Raw genomic sequence first — 17,766 nt, 5'->3', positions numbered from 1 at the left:
CAACAGCACAGGAATGTGAAATGAGTTAAGTATTAGTGATGAGCGAGTATACTCGTTGCCTGGGTGGTCTCCGAGTATTTGTGACTGCTCGGAGATTTAGTTTTTGTTGATTTGCGGCTGCTGGACAGCCTGAATACATGTGGGGGTTGCCTGGTTGCTAAGGAATCCCCACATGTATTCAAGCTGTCTAGCAGCCGCAAATCATGCAGCTACAGAGACAGAAACGAAATGTCCGAGCACTAACAAATACTCGGAGAAACCCAAGCAACGAGTATACTCGCTCATCACTAGTAAGTATCTAAAAGAAGAATAAGGAATGCAATAACCAAGAATTACAAGCAAATTGATATTTTAAATTCAGAGCCCTCCTTACCCCACTGTGTTTCACACAAAGATAATCTGTAAAACATGTCTAGTGAGGCGAGTTCCTGATTTTAGGTTCCGTAGTTGTTTGCTGTATATTGGTTACTTAATCCTTTTACTACTTTTCCTTCTTGCTGGGGTATACCGATCCTATTTACAGTGACACTTTTTTCACGTGCTTTGATTCTTCATATCCGTTTATTGTCATATATATTGCTCCATATACACAGGTTATAAAAAGTCCACACACCCCTGTTAAGATTCCAGGTTTTTGTCATGTGAAAAAAATGATATCAAGAAGAAAGTAAGGTTTCTCCTTGTGGAGAGTGACATACCATCTCTGGCTTGTCAAGGTAAGGAGGCTTATTCGCCGTGCAATGCTCCTCTGGGAAATTTAATATGCAAATTGCCTCTTCAGAGAAAACGAGGACTTGAACTCTGTAGCGCCACCTGTTGGAAGTAGCGATCCTACAAGTCACAATCAACCCTTTAACGAGTCGTGCAATATGACTTAGGATAAAAGCCTAATCAGTATCTCAATTCCATTACATGGACTGGCCATGTAAAGGGACTGCTGGACTTGTCTTTGAAAAAGATGCATGTGAATATAAATAGTTTGGGGAGTGAAATCTAGCTGATAGATACCCTTTAAGGCTCAAAGGTTCTAGAACACCCTGAAATTTTATTTTCTCTTTTTTTAAATCCCAGTGATAGGCATTGTATGCACATACCATAACAAAGTTTTAATTTTCTGCCCAGTTCTTTTTGTTTTGTTTTTTTAATCTTTGCTTTTGAATTTTTTTGCAGAACCCCACAGCACACACAGCGATGCAGCCCCCCACATACTGTCTCCAGCAACACATTCAGCACTTATCAGGAGCAGTTGCGGATAGCCATGGAGCTTTCAGCTAAGGAGCTGGAGGAAGAGGAGAAGCTGAAGCAGCAGGAAGAGGAAGAGCTTGAAAGAATTCTGCAGCTCTCTCTTACTGAAAAATAGCAGGGCTTCAACTTTACTAGACAGGCACCCAGGATGTCTACTAAAATCGCCTAAGGGCTCACTTGGGAAGCCACAGTTATAGACATGTGTCTAAGAAGGCGTCATCAGGAAGAGAGATGGGTGCAAATGGAGCTTCCTGTTACACACAATGCATTGCGACATTAGCCAGCGGACAGGGGTTACGCACCCCTATAGCCTTATGTTGACTATACTGCCTATTCTTTCAGACATAGGAAGTGTCATGTCAACTTTAGGAAGTCAACAGAAGTCGCAGATGATGGGCACAAGCTCAAGTGTGGATGTTAATCACCCAAACTCTCTACCTTGGATAGGTCATCCTCTTTGCTGCTAGAGCCAAAATGATAAAGTTGATCTCTTGGTGTCATACAGGCTTTCTAGCAGGAAAGTGGTCACTATTCACAATATGGTACCCTCCACATATCTTTGGTGACAGTTTCCCAGCAGGAGATGGACTTCATATAACCGTGGCCTCTGTATAGGGCTATAGTGGATGTGATGAAATATGAATTCTTTTTGGGTTGTGTGCGCAATATATGTTAATTCTTTAATTATCAGGCTCAGTTCTATGTAAGTGGTTACAAATTATGACAAAAAAAAAAAGTATAATAAATGTTTAGAAGTCTTGGAAAGAGAATTCAAAGAGGAGATGACCTCCACAAAAAGAATGCCAAGTTGTCGGATAAGGTACTACAGATTCCACAAGTAATTCACAAAAGAGGGTTTCCTTTGATACGAAATTTAAATTCAATGTTTGATGTAAAATTAAATGGTAATAAAGGTTCTTTCCCACAATGAAAAGTTTTTTTTCTCTATTCATAAAGCGACAATACATGTGTTTTCTACTCCTAAACCTCATGCTTATGGCATTTATCCAATTCTCTCATCTCATCGATAAATATGACTGTTTGGTTTCATTTGGCAAAGGGGACTTGCCAGACTTGTCTCCCCTGAAGACAAAATGATAGGGCTTTTAGATGTAATATGCCTGCTCCTTATCTCCCGCAACATCCTCAATCGGCAGTGGCTCGGGAGGCCAGTGTAGCTGAAATTGGCGAGTTTGCCTAACTTTAATCTTGCATTTGGAGGCCTTAGGACACTGGACACTATGGATTAAGCTAGGAAACCAAAGGCTGGTAATTTATTCTCCAGAATTAGGAAGCTACAATCCTAAATCACAAGGCACCAGGATCCGGATGTAGCCCAATAAACCACCAGGCAATAAGTATATGAAGATTAAACTGCTGGACTGCAATGATTGGTAATTTACCGTAAGACCAGGGACTGAGCAGTAAAACCATTAGACAAGTATATAAAGAAGGTAGCGGGCACCACAAAGCATAAGTGAATCAGGGATCAACCATATGCATATGAGAAAGACTATCAAGAAAAACTAAGAAAAAGGATATGCATAACACTGGGATCGACCATTAAAAGATAACAACTTTATTCAAAAAGGCACATCAAAACGAGACATACATTTAAAAGCATTTAAAAACGGAAAAAACAGCACATAGCTAGTAAGCTACATGCAACCCCCCAGACAGTTGGAGACAAATGTCATTTTAGCACTGAACAATGTGACAAATATTTAGAGAAGGTGCGTGCATATGAAATAAAACACGTACACTAATATATACTCTTATACCACCAACGTGTACCCTACAGACATCAAGCAGTATTAAGGACAAAGGTATAATATACACACAAATTTAGGCTCAGAGTATGCCCCCTCATGCACCCTAAGAATTCCAATGAAAGCAAAACAATATATAAGATGTTAACCAGAGAACTGGGGGTAAGATAACCACATATTAAATAAAGATATACCACCCGGAAACAATAGCCAAGTTATAAAGGAATATATCACCTAAAGACCAGGAGCGAGGCAAATAGTAAACTCCAAAGGAGCCTGGAGTGCAAAGATGCCGAGTAGAGATGAGGTAGTTCAAATATAAAGTGCTAATACTGGGGAGAGCTTGAGCCCCACGCGTATCGATGCTACAAGGGCATCTTCCTCAGGGGAAATGTGAGGTAAACAGCCTAGACTCGTTCTAATATAGCCAAATAATGAAGCGAAATAAATATCACCTGTGAGCATTGCTATGACGTGCAGAGATCTGGAGGCATACACTTCCGGGTTACCAGGTTAATCCCACTGCACTTGTGCAGTGGGCAGCTCCTGCTGTGTTGCCGAGGCTGCAGAGTAATACACACAATCCCGGCTAAGAGGTTGCTATGGGGGAAGTGACACCCAGGCACCTGCGCAGTGGAAGCAGGCAGGGAGAGGAGACCATAGAATGACTCACAGGATCCCAGCTAAGTGGTTGCCATAGAAACATTGACGCTGAAGTACCTGCATTATTGAAGCAGGCTAGAAAAGGAGACCACAGAGTAATACAACAGTCCAGGCTAGATGATTGCCGAAATGACATTAACACTCAAAACGCCTGCACAAATAAGGCCGGCAAGGAGAGGAGACTGAGATAATGCACGCAATCCCAGCAGAGTAGTTTACATGGAGACAAAAGGCGCTAGGTTGATTAAAAGAGGGTGTTGACACATATACATATATACATAACTTAGTATATTATAACGATGAGGAATCATAACCACATAAGACCAAAAGGTAGAAGTCTAAACGGCGCTTTCTGCTGATTTGAAGGGCACACACCATGCATAAAATTTGGAATAAAGTCAAAAAGATTATTTCCGTTCTACTAAATGTACAAATAGGAGACGCAATCCCAATTTACAAGTTACTAAGTTCACACATAAGAGACGCAGTCCCAACTTACAAATTTGCCAAATAAGAGAAATAGTCCCAAGTTACAGGTAATTAAATTCTCAAATAAGAGACGTAGTCCCAGTTTGCAATTTGCTGAGTTTACGGACAAAAGACGCAGTCCCAATTTAATGTGTATGGCAACTCCAAATGAATCAGGAATTGTGCATGTGTCAGTGCACCAAACCGTAATGAATAGGCTCACATCAAATATGGAGCCCAAGAGAATATATGCCTTATAGTCATAGGACCTTTACCATGCATGTATGTATATGCATATATGTGTGTGTATATATATATATATATATATATATATATATATATATGTGTGTATGTATGTATGTAATTTGTATATATACAGGTCCTTCTCAAAAAATTAGCATATAGTGTTAAATTTCATTATTTACCATAATGTAATGATTACAATTAAACTTTCATATATTATAGATTCATTATCCACCAACTGAAATTTGTCAGGTCTTTTATTGTTTTAATACTGATGATTTTGGCCTACAACTCCTGATAACCCATAAAACCTGTCTCAATAAATTAGCATATCAAGAAAAGGTTCTCTAAACGACCTATTACCCTAATCTTCTGAATCAACTAATTAACTCTAAACACATGCAAAAGATACCTGAGGCTTTTAAAAACTCCCTGCCTGGTTCATTACTCAAAACCCCCATCATGGGTAAGACTAGCGACCTGACAGATGTCAAGAAGGCCATCATTGACACCCTCAAGCAAGAGGGTAAGACCCAGAAAGAAATTTCTCAACAAATAGGCTGTTCCCAGAGTGCTGTATCAAGGCACCTCAATGGTAAGTCTGTTGGAAGGAAACAATGTGGCAGAAAACGCTGTACAACGAGAAGAGGTGACCGGACCCTGAGGAAGATTGTGGAGAAGGACCGATTCCAGACCTTGGGGAACCTGAGGAAGCAGTGGACTGAGTCTGGTGTGGAAACATCCAGAGCCACCGTGCACAGGCGTGTGCAGGAAATGGGCTACAGGTGCCGCATTCCCCAGGTAAAGCCACTTTTGAACCAGAAACAGCGGCAGAAGCGCCTGACCTGGGCTACAGAGAAGCAGCACTGGACTGTTGCTAAGTGGTCCCAAGTACTTTTTTCTGATGAAAGCAAATTTTGCATGTCATTCGGAAATCAAGGTGCCAGAGTCTGGAGGAAGACTGGGGAGAAGGAAATGCCAAAATGCCTGAAGTCCAGTGTCAAGTACCCACAGTCAGTGATGGTGTGGGATGCCATGTCAGCTGCTGGTGTTGGTCCACTGTGTTTCATCAAGGGCAGGGTCAATGCAGCTAGCTATCAGGAGATTTTGGAGCACTTCATGCTTCCATCGGCTGAAATGCTTTATGGAGATGAAGATTTCATTTTTCAGCACGACCTGGCACCTGCTCACAGTGCCAAAACCACTGGTAAATGGTTTACTGACCATGGTATTACTGTGCTCAATTGGCCTGCCAACTCTCCTGACCTGAACCCCATAGAGAATCTGTGGGATATTGTGAAGAGAAAGTTGAGAGACGCAAGACCCAACACTCTGGATGAGCTTAAGGCCGCTATTGAAGCATCCTGGGCCTCCATAACATCTCAGCAGTGTCACAGGCTGATTGCCTCCATGCCACGCCGCATTGAAGCAGTCATTTCTGCCAAAGGATTCCCGACCAAGTATTGAGTGCATAACTGAACATTATTATTTGATGTTTTTTTTGTTTGTTATTAAAAAACACTTTTATTTGATTGGACGGTTGAAATATGCTAATTTATTGAGACAGGTTTTTTGGGTTATCAGGAGTTGTAGGCCAAAATCATCAGTATTAAAACAATAAAAGACCTGACAAATTTCAGTTGGTGGATAATGAATCTATAATATATGAAAGTTTAATTGTAATCATTACATTATGGTAAATAATGAAATTTAACACTATATGCTAATTTTTTGAGAAGGACCTGTATATATAATTTTTTTTTTTTTTTTTTTCTTCTAGGGTAATAAACAATACATGTATGTTATGTGAGATGCATTCTTGTATCTGGTTTGGTGACAGGAGGGGTTTGCCTTAGTATCCCCAGCCTATTTAGGGAAGGTGTGTGCTGCTTATAACTGATAACCACTGACTATTGGTATGGATATCAAGGGTCCTAGTAGTATGTCTTCTTGGGATCTAGATAAATCCCCCTGACCCTATGAACCTATTTGCTGTGTTCTTCTTCTTAGTTGTTATACTCGGCGTACCAACTTAGTCTGGTGGGTTTGATCTATATTTCTCTTGGTCTTCCTTTGGACACATTGTCCTAACTAAACTATAGCATGTGCATACACCGGCACTGGGCTAGTTGACTGTTGTAGGTCCTCTTGGGCATATTCTCCTCTATTACAGCATATGGTATGCGCGTTTTCACCTTTAATGGACATATCAATCGAGTTTGACCATATGCACGTTCTTCTATCAATTTACGCATATACTTACTTAGTTTTTTGAGCATATTGTTTCCATGTGTGCACTAGCTAGTGAGTCTGCCATATTGCGCAGGCGCTTATTTATATTCTCTTGGGCTCCATATTTGATGTGAGCCTATTCATTACGGTTTGGTGCACTGACACATGCACAATTCCTGATTCATTTGGAGTTGCCATACACATTAAATTGGGACTGCGTCTTTTGTCCGTAAACTCAGCAAATTGCAAACTGGGACTACGTCTCTTATTTGAGAATTTAATTACCTGTAACTTGGGACTATTTCTCTTATTTGGCAAATTTGTAAGTTGGGACTGCGTCTCTTATGTGTGAACTTAGTAACTTGTAAATTGGGATTGCGTCTCCTATTTGTACATTTAGTAGAACGGAAATAATCTTTTTGACTTTATTCCAAATTTTATGCATGGTGTGTGCCCTTCAAATCAGCAGAAAGCGCCGTTTAGACTTCTACCTTTTGGTCTTATGTGGTTATGATTCCTCATCGTTATAATATACTAAGTTATGTATATATGTATATGTGTCAACACCCTCTTTTAATCAACCTAGCGCCTTTTGTCTCCATGTAAACTACTCTGCTGGGATTGCATGCATTATCTCAGTCTCCTCTCCTTGCCGGCCTTATTTGTGCAGGCGTTTTGAGTGTTAATGTCATTTCGGCAATCATCTAGCCTGGACTGTTGTATTACTCTGTGGTCTCCTTTTCTAGCCTGCTTCAATAATGCAGGAACTTCAGCGTCAATGTTTCTATGGCAACCACTTAGCTGGGATCCTGTGAGTCATTCTATGGTCTCCTCTCCCTGCCTGCTTCCACTGCGCAGGTGCCTGGGTGTCACTGCCCCCATAGCAACCTCTTAGCCGGGATTGTGTGTATTACTCTGCAGCCTCGGCAACACAGCAGGAGCGTGCAGTGGGATTAACCTGGTAACCCGGAAGTATATGCCTCCAGATCTCTGCACGTCATAGCAATGCTCACAGGTGATATTTATTTCGCTTCATTATTTGGCTATATTAGAACGAGTCTAGGCTGTTTACCTCACATTTCCCCTGAGGAAGATGCCCTTGTAGCATCGATACGCGTGGGGCTCAAGCTCTCCCCAGTATTAGCACTTTATATTTGAACTACCTCATCTCTACTCGGCATCTTTGCACTCCAGGCTCCTTTGGAGTTTACTATTTGCCTCGCTCCTGGTCTTTAGGTGATATATTCCTTTACAACTTGGCTATTGTTTCCGGGTGGTATATCTTTATTTAATATGTGGTTATCTTACCCCCAGTTCTCTGGTTAACATCTTATATATTGTTTTGCTTTCATTGGAATTCTTAGGGTGCATGAGGGGGCATACTCTGAGCCTAAATTTGTGTGTATATTATACCTTTGTCCTTAATACTGCTTGATGTCTGTAGGGTACACGTTGGTGGTATAAGAGTATATATTAGTGTACGTGTTTTATTTCATATGCACGCACCTTCTCTAAATATTTGTCACATTGTTCAGTGCTAAAATGACATTTGTCTCCAACTGTCTGGGGGGTTGCATGTAGCTTACTAGCTATGTGCTGTTTTTTCCGTTTTTAAATGCTTTTAAATGTATGTCTCGTTTTGATGTGCCTTTTTGAATAAAGTTGTTATCTTTTAATGGTCGATCCCAGTGTTATGCATATCCTTTTTCTTAGTTTTTCTTGTAAAACCATTAGACATTACTGAATAGGCCTCAAACGGTTATACCCTGCTATAGATATAGCAAACCTTCAATAGCTAGTTAGTAGGCTAACTGTTATAGAAGCTGTGGATCACAAGTGTGACAATAATAACCTCCAGTAGAGTAGGAGCATAAGAGTATGTGCACATGGCACTTTTGGTAAGCAGCTTTTTCTTGGAACCCATCTGAAAAAGTGCTTAATAAGCATTAAAAATAATGAACATACGCACAGCAGTGTCAAAACAACTTGCTGTGCATATGTGTTGTCTTTTTTCACTTATTTTAACGGCTTCAAAAGCCATGACACAGCTAAAAGAAAATACCCGATTCTTCAGGCACATTCCACATGAAAACAAAACCTACAAAAAGCAAAAAAAACCAAAATGAGCAAAAACCCTGCTGTAACTAAATAAGTAAAAAGCAAAAGTGCATTTAAATAACACAGGGTTCTTAGTAATATTGTTACTAAAAGCATAAAAGCAATCGCACCATCGTCAAGGTGACTCTGATTGGGACGATCCTACGCTGTCTAATTTTAAAAACCTTACCATGTGTCAGAGCTGACCTCAGTGTGTGAATAAGGGCAGACAAAAGGACCGGGTGCCGATCTCTGGACACCAGTCTGGGGAAGTTTTTAAATGTAATTTCCAGCTCAGGAGAGGGAGGCCACACCTCGGCTTGCACATTCCACATGAAAGCCACCACTATCTTATATATCACCTTTCACATGAAAGTCACCACTATCTTATATATCTTTTTTTTTTAATAAAGACATCAGTGGCAAAGCTGCCACAGAAAAAAACAAAGAAGATGATAAAAACGATGCTTCAAGAAAAACACTGCCAACGCTTTTCTGAAGCGCCTTCGTCTTCAAAATTTATGCTGGTATTCCAGTGCCTAAAAGACATCGTGTGCACACACTATTAAAGTCCAGATACAAGTGAATGAACCATGATAAAGCAGTGTAACTGAACAGTGACCAGTACAGGTGACATACACAGCGTTCTTTTCTATGAATTAATAATGGTATGAATTTTTTTTAATCTAATTATTTCCACATTATGGCACATTAATTGGTCTTATGATTGAATGGTTGCGTACCTGTACTATAGCCTAGAAGACACTGAGCTCCACTTTTGCTGTGATCTACATATGACCATTTTCAATACAGTTCTACTATGTTGGACTTTTAGAACTGTTGAATATTACACATAAATGATGCTACAAATATATTATCCAAGTACTGGATGATATCAAGTTCAAGAAATATAGTCACTTGTCATGTGGAGGAACAAGGTAATCATTACATTAAAAAAAAATAACATGTTACCCTACAAGCCACATGTGGAAAAAAAAGAGGAACCCTATAGTAATTTAACAGGTCAGCTGTCCATTTGTAAACTGAAAAAATCAATAGCTTTTCAAAAGGGGCACCTTAAACTCAACGAGACCAAACAAGACACATATATCAATATTGTTGGAGAGAAATTTTGTTGCTATTTAAAATTTCGTAAAATAAGTTGTTTATTTGTTTATGGCAAATCGACGGGATATTACATAAATCACCAATACATGCAGATCCCACCACTTAAACCTGCATATATCTGAAGAATGGGGCCTGTCGTGAACAGTCAGGGATGGAATGATAGCTGTCCATTTGCTGCTTATCCAACAATATTTGTAGTCCTCCAGTGGTGAGACCATTGGTCATTTATAGCTTATCCTGCTGATATGCCAGAAATGTTCATGATGGGAACATTCCTTTTAAGCTTATTACTAAAGATAAACTAATGATTTAGAAGTCTACATTGTCTTAACTGCTTCCTCTCCTCCTTCAAATTTCAGTATCACTGCTTCATTCCATAGTTTCCTATATTTTTGATTGGTCACAAAAGCTGAACTCAGTTTTTTTCTGTTTGAATTAGAGTTCCCCTACTTAGATCCTTAGAATCAAGGCGCCGGAAGAGTCCCCAATTTCAGTAAAATAACAGGTAATGTGTGTGAGTCAGTGCAATACTTTGCCCCCAAATCAGATATGGTAAGGTCTATTGAATACTCACTTCAATATACACTATATGGTCAAAAGTAGGCATTAATATGTAGTTGGTCCCTTTACAGCTTTAACAGCTTTCACCCTTCTGAGAAGGCTTTCTGCAATATTTTGTAGTGTGTCTGTGGAAATGTTTGCAGATTTATCCAGAAGAGCATTTGTGAGGTCAGACACTGAAGCTGTATGAGACGACCACGCTTGTAATCTCCATTCTAGGTCAACCCAAAGGTGTTGGATGTTGTTGAGGTCAGAGCTCTGCATGACAAGTCATGTTCTTCCACACCAAACCTACCCAACCATGCCTTTATGAACTTTTCTTTATGCTCTGGTGGGGCACAGTCATGCTAGAAGAGAAAATGGTCTTCCCCAAACTGTTCCCACAAAATGTGAAGCAAACAATTGTCAACTGAAAACAAGAACATGCAGGGGGGTGTCCTAACATTTTCTGTCAATGATGCATCCTAAAGATAAGCCTTGCCTGACCACAGAAGTTGTCACCCTAGATAAAGCGGTGCCTAAACTTTTGCATCAGCCTATTTTCTGATATTAATAGGCTGGGAAGGCCTTGGGTATTGTCTCCTTCCCACCCTAATAAGACCAGCCGTCAATCGCCCCAGAAATGGCGCAATTAGATGCATCTATTCTGGCGTTAAGCCTCGGCTCTTCATTCACAACCTCCAGCAATTCTCTAGATTCTTTCATGAGACATGTCCATGAGTGACATATGCCTATGTAGCCTTGTTCTCAGAACGATGCTCCACAGGTTGCACTTGAAAATCGCTGGGCATTGTGGGATCTTGATGGATTACGTCAGAGCTGCTGGGGATTTTTTTAAATGAATAAATTTAGTGAACGACAGACTGTTTCTTGTTATTCTTTACTTCTCTTCGATTTAAGGAACTACGTTGTATCTTCATTTTTTTTTGTTTTTTTTTATTTAGTGAATGAGGTGTGGGGGAGTATTTTTTAAAGCATAAGCTATATTTTCTGTGTATTTTTTTATTTTTGATTACTGGGTTAGTAATGGGGGTGTCTTATAGACACCTCACCATTAGTAACCCATGGGCTGGATGCCAGTCGACATTATACAGCTGACATCAACCCCAAAAACTATTACCCCAATTGCTAATGCACCAGGGCAATTGGAAAGATTCGAGGCTAAGCGCCAGAATTGGTGCATCTAATGGATGCACCACTTCTGGTGTGACTGACAGCTGGTCTTAGGCTGGGAAGGGGCCAATATCCATGAATGTATTATTATCAGCCCCCAGCTGTCTACTTTGCCTTAGCTGGTTATTAAAAATAGGGGGAGCCCACGTCATTTTTTGGGGGTCGCCCCATTTTCTTAATAACCAGCAAAGCAGACAGCTGTTGGCTGATACTAATAGGCTGGGAAGGTCCATGAATATTGGTCTCTTCCCAGCATGATAAAACCAGCTCACCGGCTGTTTGCTTTCCTTTAGCTGGTTATTAAAAATAGGGGGACCTCATGTCATTTTTTAGGGGTCCCCCATTTTTAATAATCAGCAAAGGCAAAGCACACAGCTGTGAACTGATGTTAGTAGGCTGGAAAACTATTATTGAACCCTTCCACTAAAAAGAGCAGCTCAAAGTCAATGGGGGCCCAAACGTTTGAGCTGTAAAATGGCAGCTGCAAGATAATAACAGAGAATTTAAAAAATAATAATAATGAACTTGAACCAGGAGGCAGAGGTCCAAGTGGAGAAGAACGTGGAGTGGATGGAGGTGGACATGGCGGTGAAGGTGGAAGAGGCAAGTGAGGAGGTATCCAACTCTGTTTTCAAATTTTTTGTACCAGGCTGTATTATGGGCACGCTGCACCAGCTTGTATTACAGGCGCGCTGCACCAGCTTGTATTACAGACACACTACATCAGGGTGTATTATGGGCACACTACACAAGGCTGTTAGGGCACTTTAAACAAGGATGTTCTTTTAACACCCTACACCAGGCTGTTATGGCACTCCACAAATGGCTGTTAGGTACCAGGCTCTGAAGTCAGAATGGCGGTGCAACACATGACTCAGCCTTTATGCAGGCTGAGTTACATGGTGCGTGGGCCAATCACAGCCATGGCAATACTTGGCATGGCTATGATGGGGCCACAAGTGCCCACAGCCTTAAAACTTGTTGAATGGCCACACTGCAGCCTTTCAACAAGCTTTATTTGGCTGTTGAACCCGAACAGTAACACCAACTACCATTTAGAAGTCTATGTTCAGGGTTTGGCAACAGACACTAGGTGTCTGATGAGAAACCCGAGCTTTACCGTTTGGGTTTGCTCATCCTTACGAACAAACACAAGTATTCACGTTTTTTGTTCAGAGCACCACGCCCAAAAAATGCATTGAAAGGTGATTAAAATGTAGTATGCCAAAATGGTACCAAGAAAAACTAAATATTTACACGCAAAAAAAGAAGCCATCACACAGCGGGGACGGACAAAAACAGAAAGAACTGTATATAAGGCGCTTTGCAGTCCAATAAAGCACTCCTTTATGTGTCTGTGACAGAAACAATTTGCAGGTTTGAAAGTGGCCCCATTACCTCCTGGGCCTTCAGATGGCTGCACAGGTTTCCCCAATGGTATGTCCGCCCCTGTCACACAACTCCATCAACTAAAAAATAATTAAGTTATGAGTCTCAGAAAATGGCAACGCAAACATTTTTTTTCACAAAGTTCTATTTTTTTTAAAACTAGTTAAGTAAATATATATTTATATAAAAAATCTATAGGTTCAGTATCGCTGTAATTGTACTGACCTAGAGAATCTTGTTGCCAGGTCATTTATAACGCATATTGAACCCATTAAAAAAAAACAATGTTGAAATTGCATTATTTTTCCCATTCCACCCCACTTGGAATTTTTTACAGTTGTTCAATTCATTATATGCAAAATATGCAATGGTGGTGTATGGACTGTGGCGCAAAGTTACCTGCATGTTTGGGGCAATTACTGCACAGGACTCACACAGATCTCCATTATGCACTTGTGTACATAACCTCTTTTATAAACTTTAGGTTTGGCGATATCAGTAATAAAAGTCTCTCCTGGTCCCCACAGTAATCGGTCACTATAATAATGAGGGCATAGCTTTTACTGCAGCAATAATGGCTGAGAGCGCGGCTGCACAAGATTAATATGATTCTACAAGACGAGAGGTTACTGGCGGAGATGCTCCGGAGTACAATGTCCCCTGTAATTTACTTTTAGAGTACACCTGTTATTTTATAGTGAGCAGCTGTACTCAAGGCCTGAAATCACCATCTTCGCCACCACTTTCCAGTAAAGGAAAAGAGTCTTCAGGAAAGGAATTTACACCATAAAAAGGAAAATGCTTTTAGTTATTGTCTATTTCAGCTGTGCTACTTTATTACTGATGGTCACATAATAAAGGTTTGTGGATGGAGTTTTCCAACATGTAAATAAGGGTAGGCTTTAATGTTAGTGATTACAAGGTATGTTCGTCCTTGGGATATAAATTGCAGTATTATCAGGAATTCAGATGCCTAACCAAATGCCATAACATACGGTAATCTGTGCCATCGGAATCCTCAACAAGACGGGTTTCACAGAGCCCCCTACAAAAACAAGGAGTGAATCCCAAAATAGGTTCCAAGGCTGCCAAATCAGTGTAAAGTTGTGATTTCCAAAATGCAGCTTTTAGATGATCGTTTAATGCATTGAGGACCAAGATTTAAGAAAAATCTACTGTATATCAGCATGTGAAAGTAATCACCCCCAAAGGTCAGGTTCAGACAGCCGTATTGAAAATGGGCTTCGTGTGCTGCTCCATGTGCTCATCCTCATTGTAGACATGTGCAGGAGCTGTATTTTGCATAATTCCCAACTTTTACATAACAAAAGGCAGGACAGAGCATGTGGTGCAGTATGCACTATGCAGCAAACTTTGGCCACACCCCAAGCCATACTCATTTACCATTTCTTTCTCCCCCGGCAGGAGGAGATGTCAGGCGGGCAGTGGCAGTTGGTGACATTCAGCAGACGCCCGAGACTGCAGGGTGTAGACTGAAATCTGTATCCAGGACAGTTGGGACTAGAGATGAGTGGATCCCCTTCTGGTATCCTCTCCCGTGCTTTGCTTTCCTGCATGCTCACTGCAATGTATTCGGCTTTCTATGTCTCTTTCTGGGAGCTGCAGCTCTTAGGGCATGCACAGCTCCGTGAAACCCTCTATCCTCCTCAGACGGCTGTCTGGAACTGACTGACTTTCCCTACAGACTACCAGATATATATATATATATATATATATATATATATATATATATATATATATGTGGGGAGTCACCTAGTAAATAGGATCAAAAGCTCCCCCTGGTGGCCTGGAGTATGATGTGTTGTATGTTTGTGGTACCTGGATACAGTTATCCTTCCTTGCCTCCGAACGTAGCATCACTCTCCCCTGGAGGAAAGCAATACCACTGTGACAACCAGGACCCTGGGGCGCCACCTTCACACATTGCATAAATACTGTTTTTTGTTTTCTGCAGATGTCCAAACCAAAAGTATGCAATAGCAATCTTCTCTAGTTATTGCAGTTTTGCTGCATTTTCCCCCTTATTGGATGCAGATTTGAAGCAACATTTTTAACCCCTTCCCGACATATGACGTACAGTTATATCATATGTTGGGTCGCTGACTTTTATGCGGGTTTGCATGCTGAGCCTGCATCTGCCATGGCAGATGATGGTTGAACTTATTCAGCCATCATGTGCCTCTAACAGCCACTGGTGGAGCAAAGCTCAGCTCATGGCTGTTAACTTGTTAAATGCTGCTGTGAATTTCTGCCACCATTCAGTGTGTTGTTATGACAGCCAATGGTCTGCTGAAGACCTCCATGCTTGTCATGTTGATTCTATCGTAAAAGCTAGCATTTAGCTGGTGTTCATAGGACACCGTAATTTTCTCTTTATATAGCAGTGCTGTTGCAAAAATCTGCAAAATAAAAAAAAAACATTGGGAAGGTGGCTGAAAAAATAATTTTAACGTTTAAAAATGTTGTCTAGGGATTCTCTGACTTTGACAAGGTGAGGTTTATTCTTGTTTCTTTGCATTACGAACTAGACATTTTATTTATTTTCTGAACAGCTTATGGAAAATCACAGACAGCTAACATTTTTACATACAGATTAGAAAAACATAATGAACGATGTGCTGAAAAACGAAAAAAAAAACTCCAAGCATGGTGACATTATGAAAAAAAAATGAAAAATCAGCCATTGTTTTTTAAGGTTTTTTTTAAATGGCACTCATTGTAAAGTAAAAATGACATAGCAGCATGATTCTTCAGGGCAGATTAGTTATGGCGATACCAAACTTATATAGTTTTTATTTTTAATTTCAATGGTGAAGATAAATCTGAATTTTTTTTAAAAAAATTTTAAAGTTGTTTTGGGTTGCCCAATACTTGCATTTTTCTGTCAACTAAGCTGATTGAGGTCTTTTGTTTTTCATGGCAAGCTGACATTTTTAATTATACCATTTTGGGTACATAATGTTTTGATAACATTTTATTTAATTTATATGAAGTGATGCGGTGATCAAAAGGTAGTTCTGGAGTTTCTTTTTTTTTTTTTGCTTTAGGCATATACTGTACTGGTTAAATCATTTTACAGTTGATAAAACAAGCCGGAATTGTTTTTACCTCTTTATTTTATTGGGATAAAACAGTGGTGGTTTGAATTTGTTGTATTTTTTTTAGATTTTTAAATACTTTTCCATTTTTTTGTCTCCTTAGGGGACTTGAACCACCTGCAATCAACTGATTGCTCGTCCTATATATTGCAATACGTATTGAGGGTATTGCGGTGTCTTCTACAAGGGTTCGTTCAGATGAGCTTATCAGATGGATGTGTGCTGTCTGAATATACATATGATAGCACCCGACCAATCTAATTAAATGGTGCTGTGCAGATGAGTTTTTTCACATGGACCTAGTGTCTGGGTGACAAAAATCACAGCATGCACTATTCCATTAAGTCTATCGGAAGAGACTCGCCCATTCAAGTCTATAGGGTTGTGGACTGTCTTACCCTGTTCATGGCCCTGAAGACATCAATCACGCTACATAAAACGTTATTGGCCTTTAACCCCTTTCCTCCATATTTACGCAGATGTCAGACACCCTTGCTTTGATGTGAGCTTCGGCGATGAGCCTATATCTTTCCCGACACAAAAAAAGTAAAAACGCCAGAATTACTTTTTTTGGTCACCGTGACATTGCATTAAAATACAATAATGGGCGATCAAAGGAACGTATCTGCACCAAAATGGTATAATTAAAAACGTAATCTCTGCACGCAAAAAATAAACCCTCACCCAACACCAGATCACAAAAAATGGAGACGCTACTGGTATCGGAGAATGACACAATTTATTTTTTGACAAACTTTAGAATTTTTTTTCACCACTTAGATAAAAAAAAAACCTAGACATGTTTTATGTCTATGAACTCGTAATGACCTGGAGAATCATATTGGCAGGTCATTTTTAGCATTTAGTAAGCCTAGTTTAAAAGCCAAACAAAAAAGAACTGTGGGATTTCACTTTTTCATATTGACTGAAATATAAAAAAGTTATGGCTCTGGGAAGAAGGGGAGCAAAAAATGAACACGCAAAACCGAGGAGTTAAGAGGGTCTAATAAGTATATTTCTGTTTGTGTTTGGAAAAAAAAAAGTTCTCTTTCTGAAGTGCTGGGTAATGAAGCTATTCTTGAATAATCCTGTAATATGGCACAGAGCACAGCACCATATGGCTCATAGAGTGCCTATAGTATGAATTCTGATGGCCAACTTCACATGACTCTACTGTATGCAGGAGAGCTCACTAAGAAAATACGATGATGTCACATTCTTGTGACCTCATAATGATGTGCTCACATTCACTTATTTCACAAGTTTTATTTTAATATGAATATTATCAGGGCCAAGAGTGCAGCATGAAGATTTTCCTACTGTTACTCTTTGGAACTTTTATGACAATTGCTCTTGGAGATCATTATTATTATTATTATTATTATTATTATTATTATTATTATTATTTATTTGTATAGCACCATTAATTCCATGGTGCTGTACATGAGAAAGGGGTTACATACAGGGTTATAGATATCATTTACAGTAAACAGGTTTACAGTGACAGACTGGTACAAAGGGCAGAGGACCCTGTCCTTGCGGACTTACATTCTATCCAACAGGTACCTGTCATGTCTCACGACTTGGGAAATCATTTAATATTTGCATTGCTTGTGTTCAATCCTTCTTTCTAGGCAGAAGTTTGCTTTTCCCTGTATTTGTCCCAACTCTCTCACTGT

General features: G+C 39.9%; 1 protein-coding gene across 4 annotated transcripts in view; it reads left to right on the top strand.

Moving 5' to 3' along the window:
* The window catches only part of ANKRD13B (ankyrin repeat domain 13B), a 242,923-nt gene extending 240,744 nt beyond the window's left edge, over nt 1–2,179 (top strand). For all 4 annotated transcript variants that reach the window (XM_077294291.1, XM_077294288.1, XM_077294292.1 and 1 more), the window contains exon 15: nt 1,171–2,179. In XM_077294291.1, coding sequence (XP_077150406.1) covers nt 1,171–1,360 — 190 coding nt within the window. In that variant the 3' untranslated portion in view covers nt 1,361–2,179. The remainder of the gene's footprint in view (nt 1–1,170) is intronic.
* Nucleotides 2,180–17,766: the final 15,587 nt, after the last annotated feature.

This window comes from Ranitomeya variabilis, chromosome 3, assembly GCF_051348905.1.
Source record: "Ranitomeya variabilis isolate aRanVar5 chromosome 3, aRanVar5.hap1, whole genome shotgun sequence".
Taxonomy (NCBI): domain Eukaryota; kingdom Metazoa; phylum Chordata; class Amphibia; order Anura; family Dendrobatidae; genus Ranitomeya; species Ranitomeya variabilis.
The sequence above is the reverse complement of the archived record's forward strand: the minus strand, read 5'-3'. Positions and strand labels throughout refer to the sequence as shown.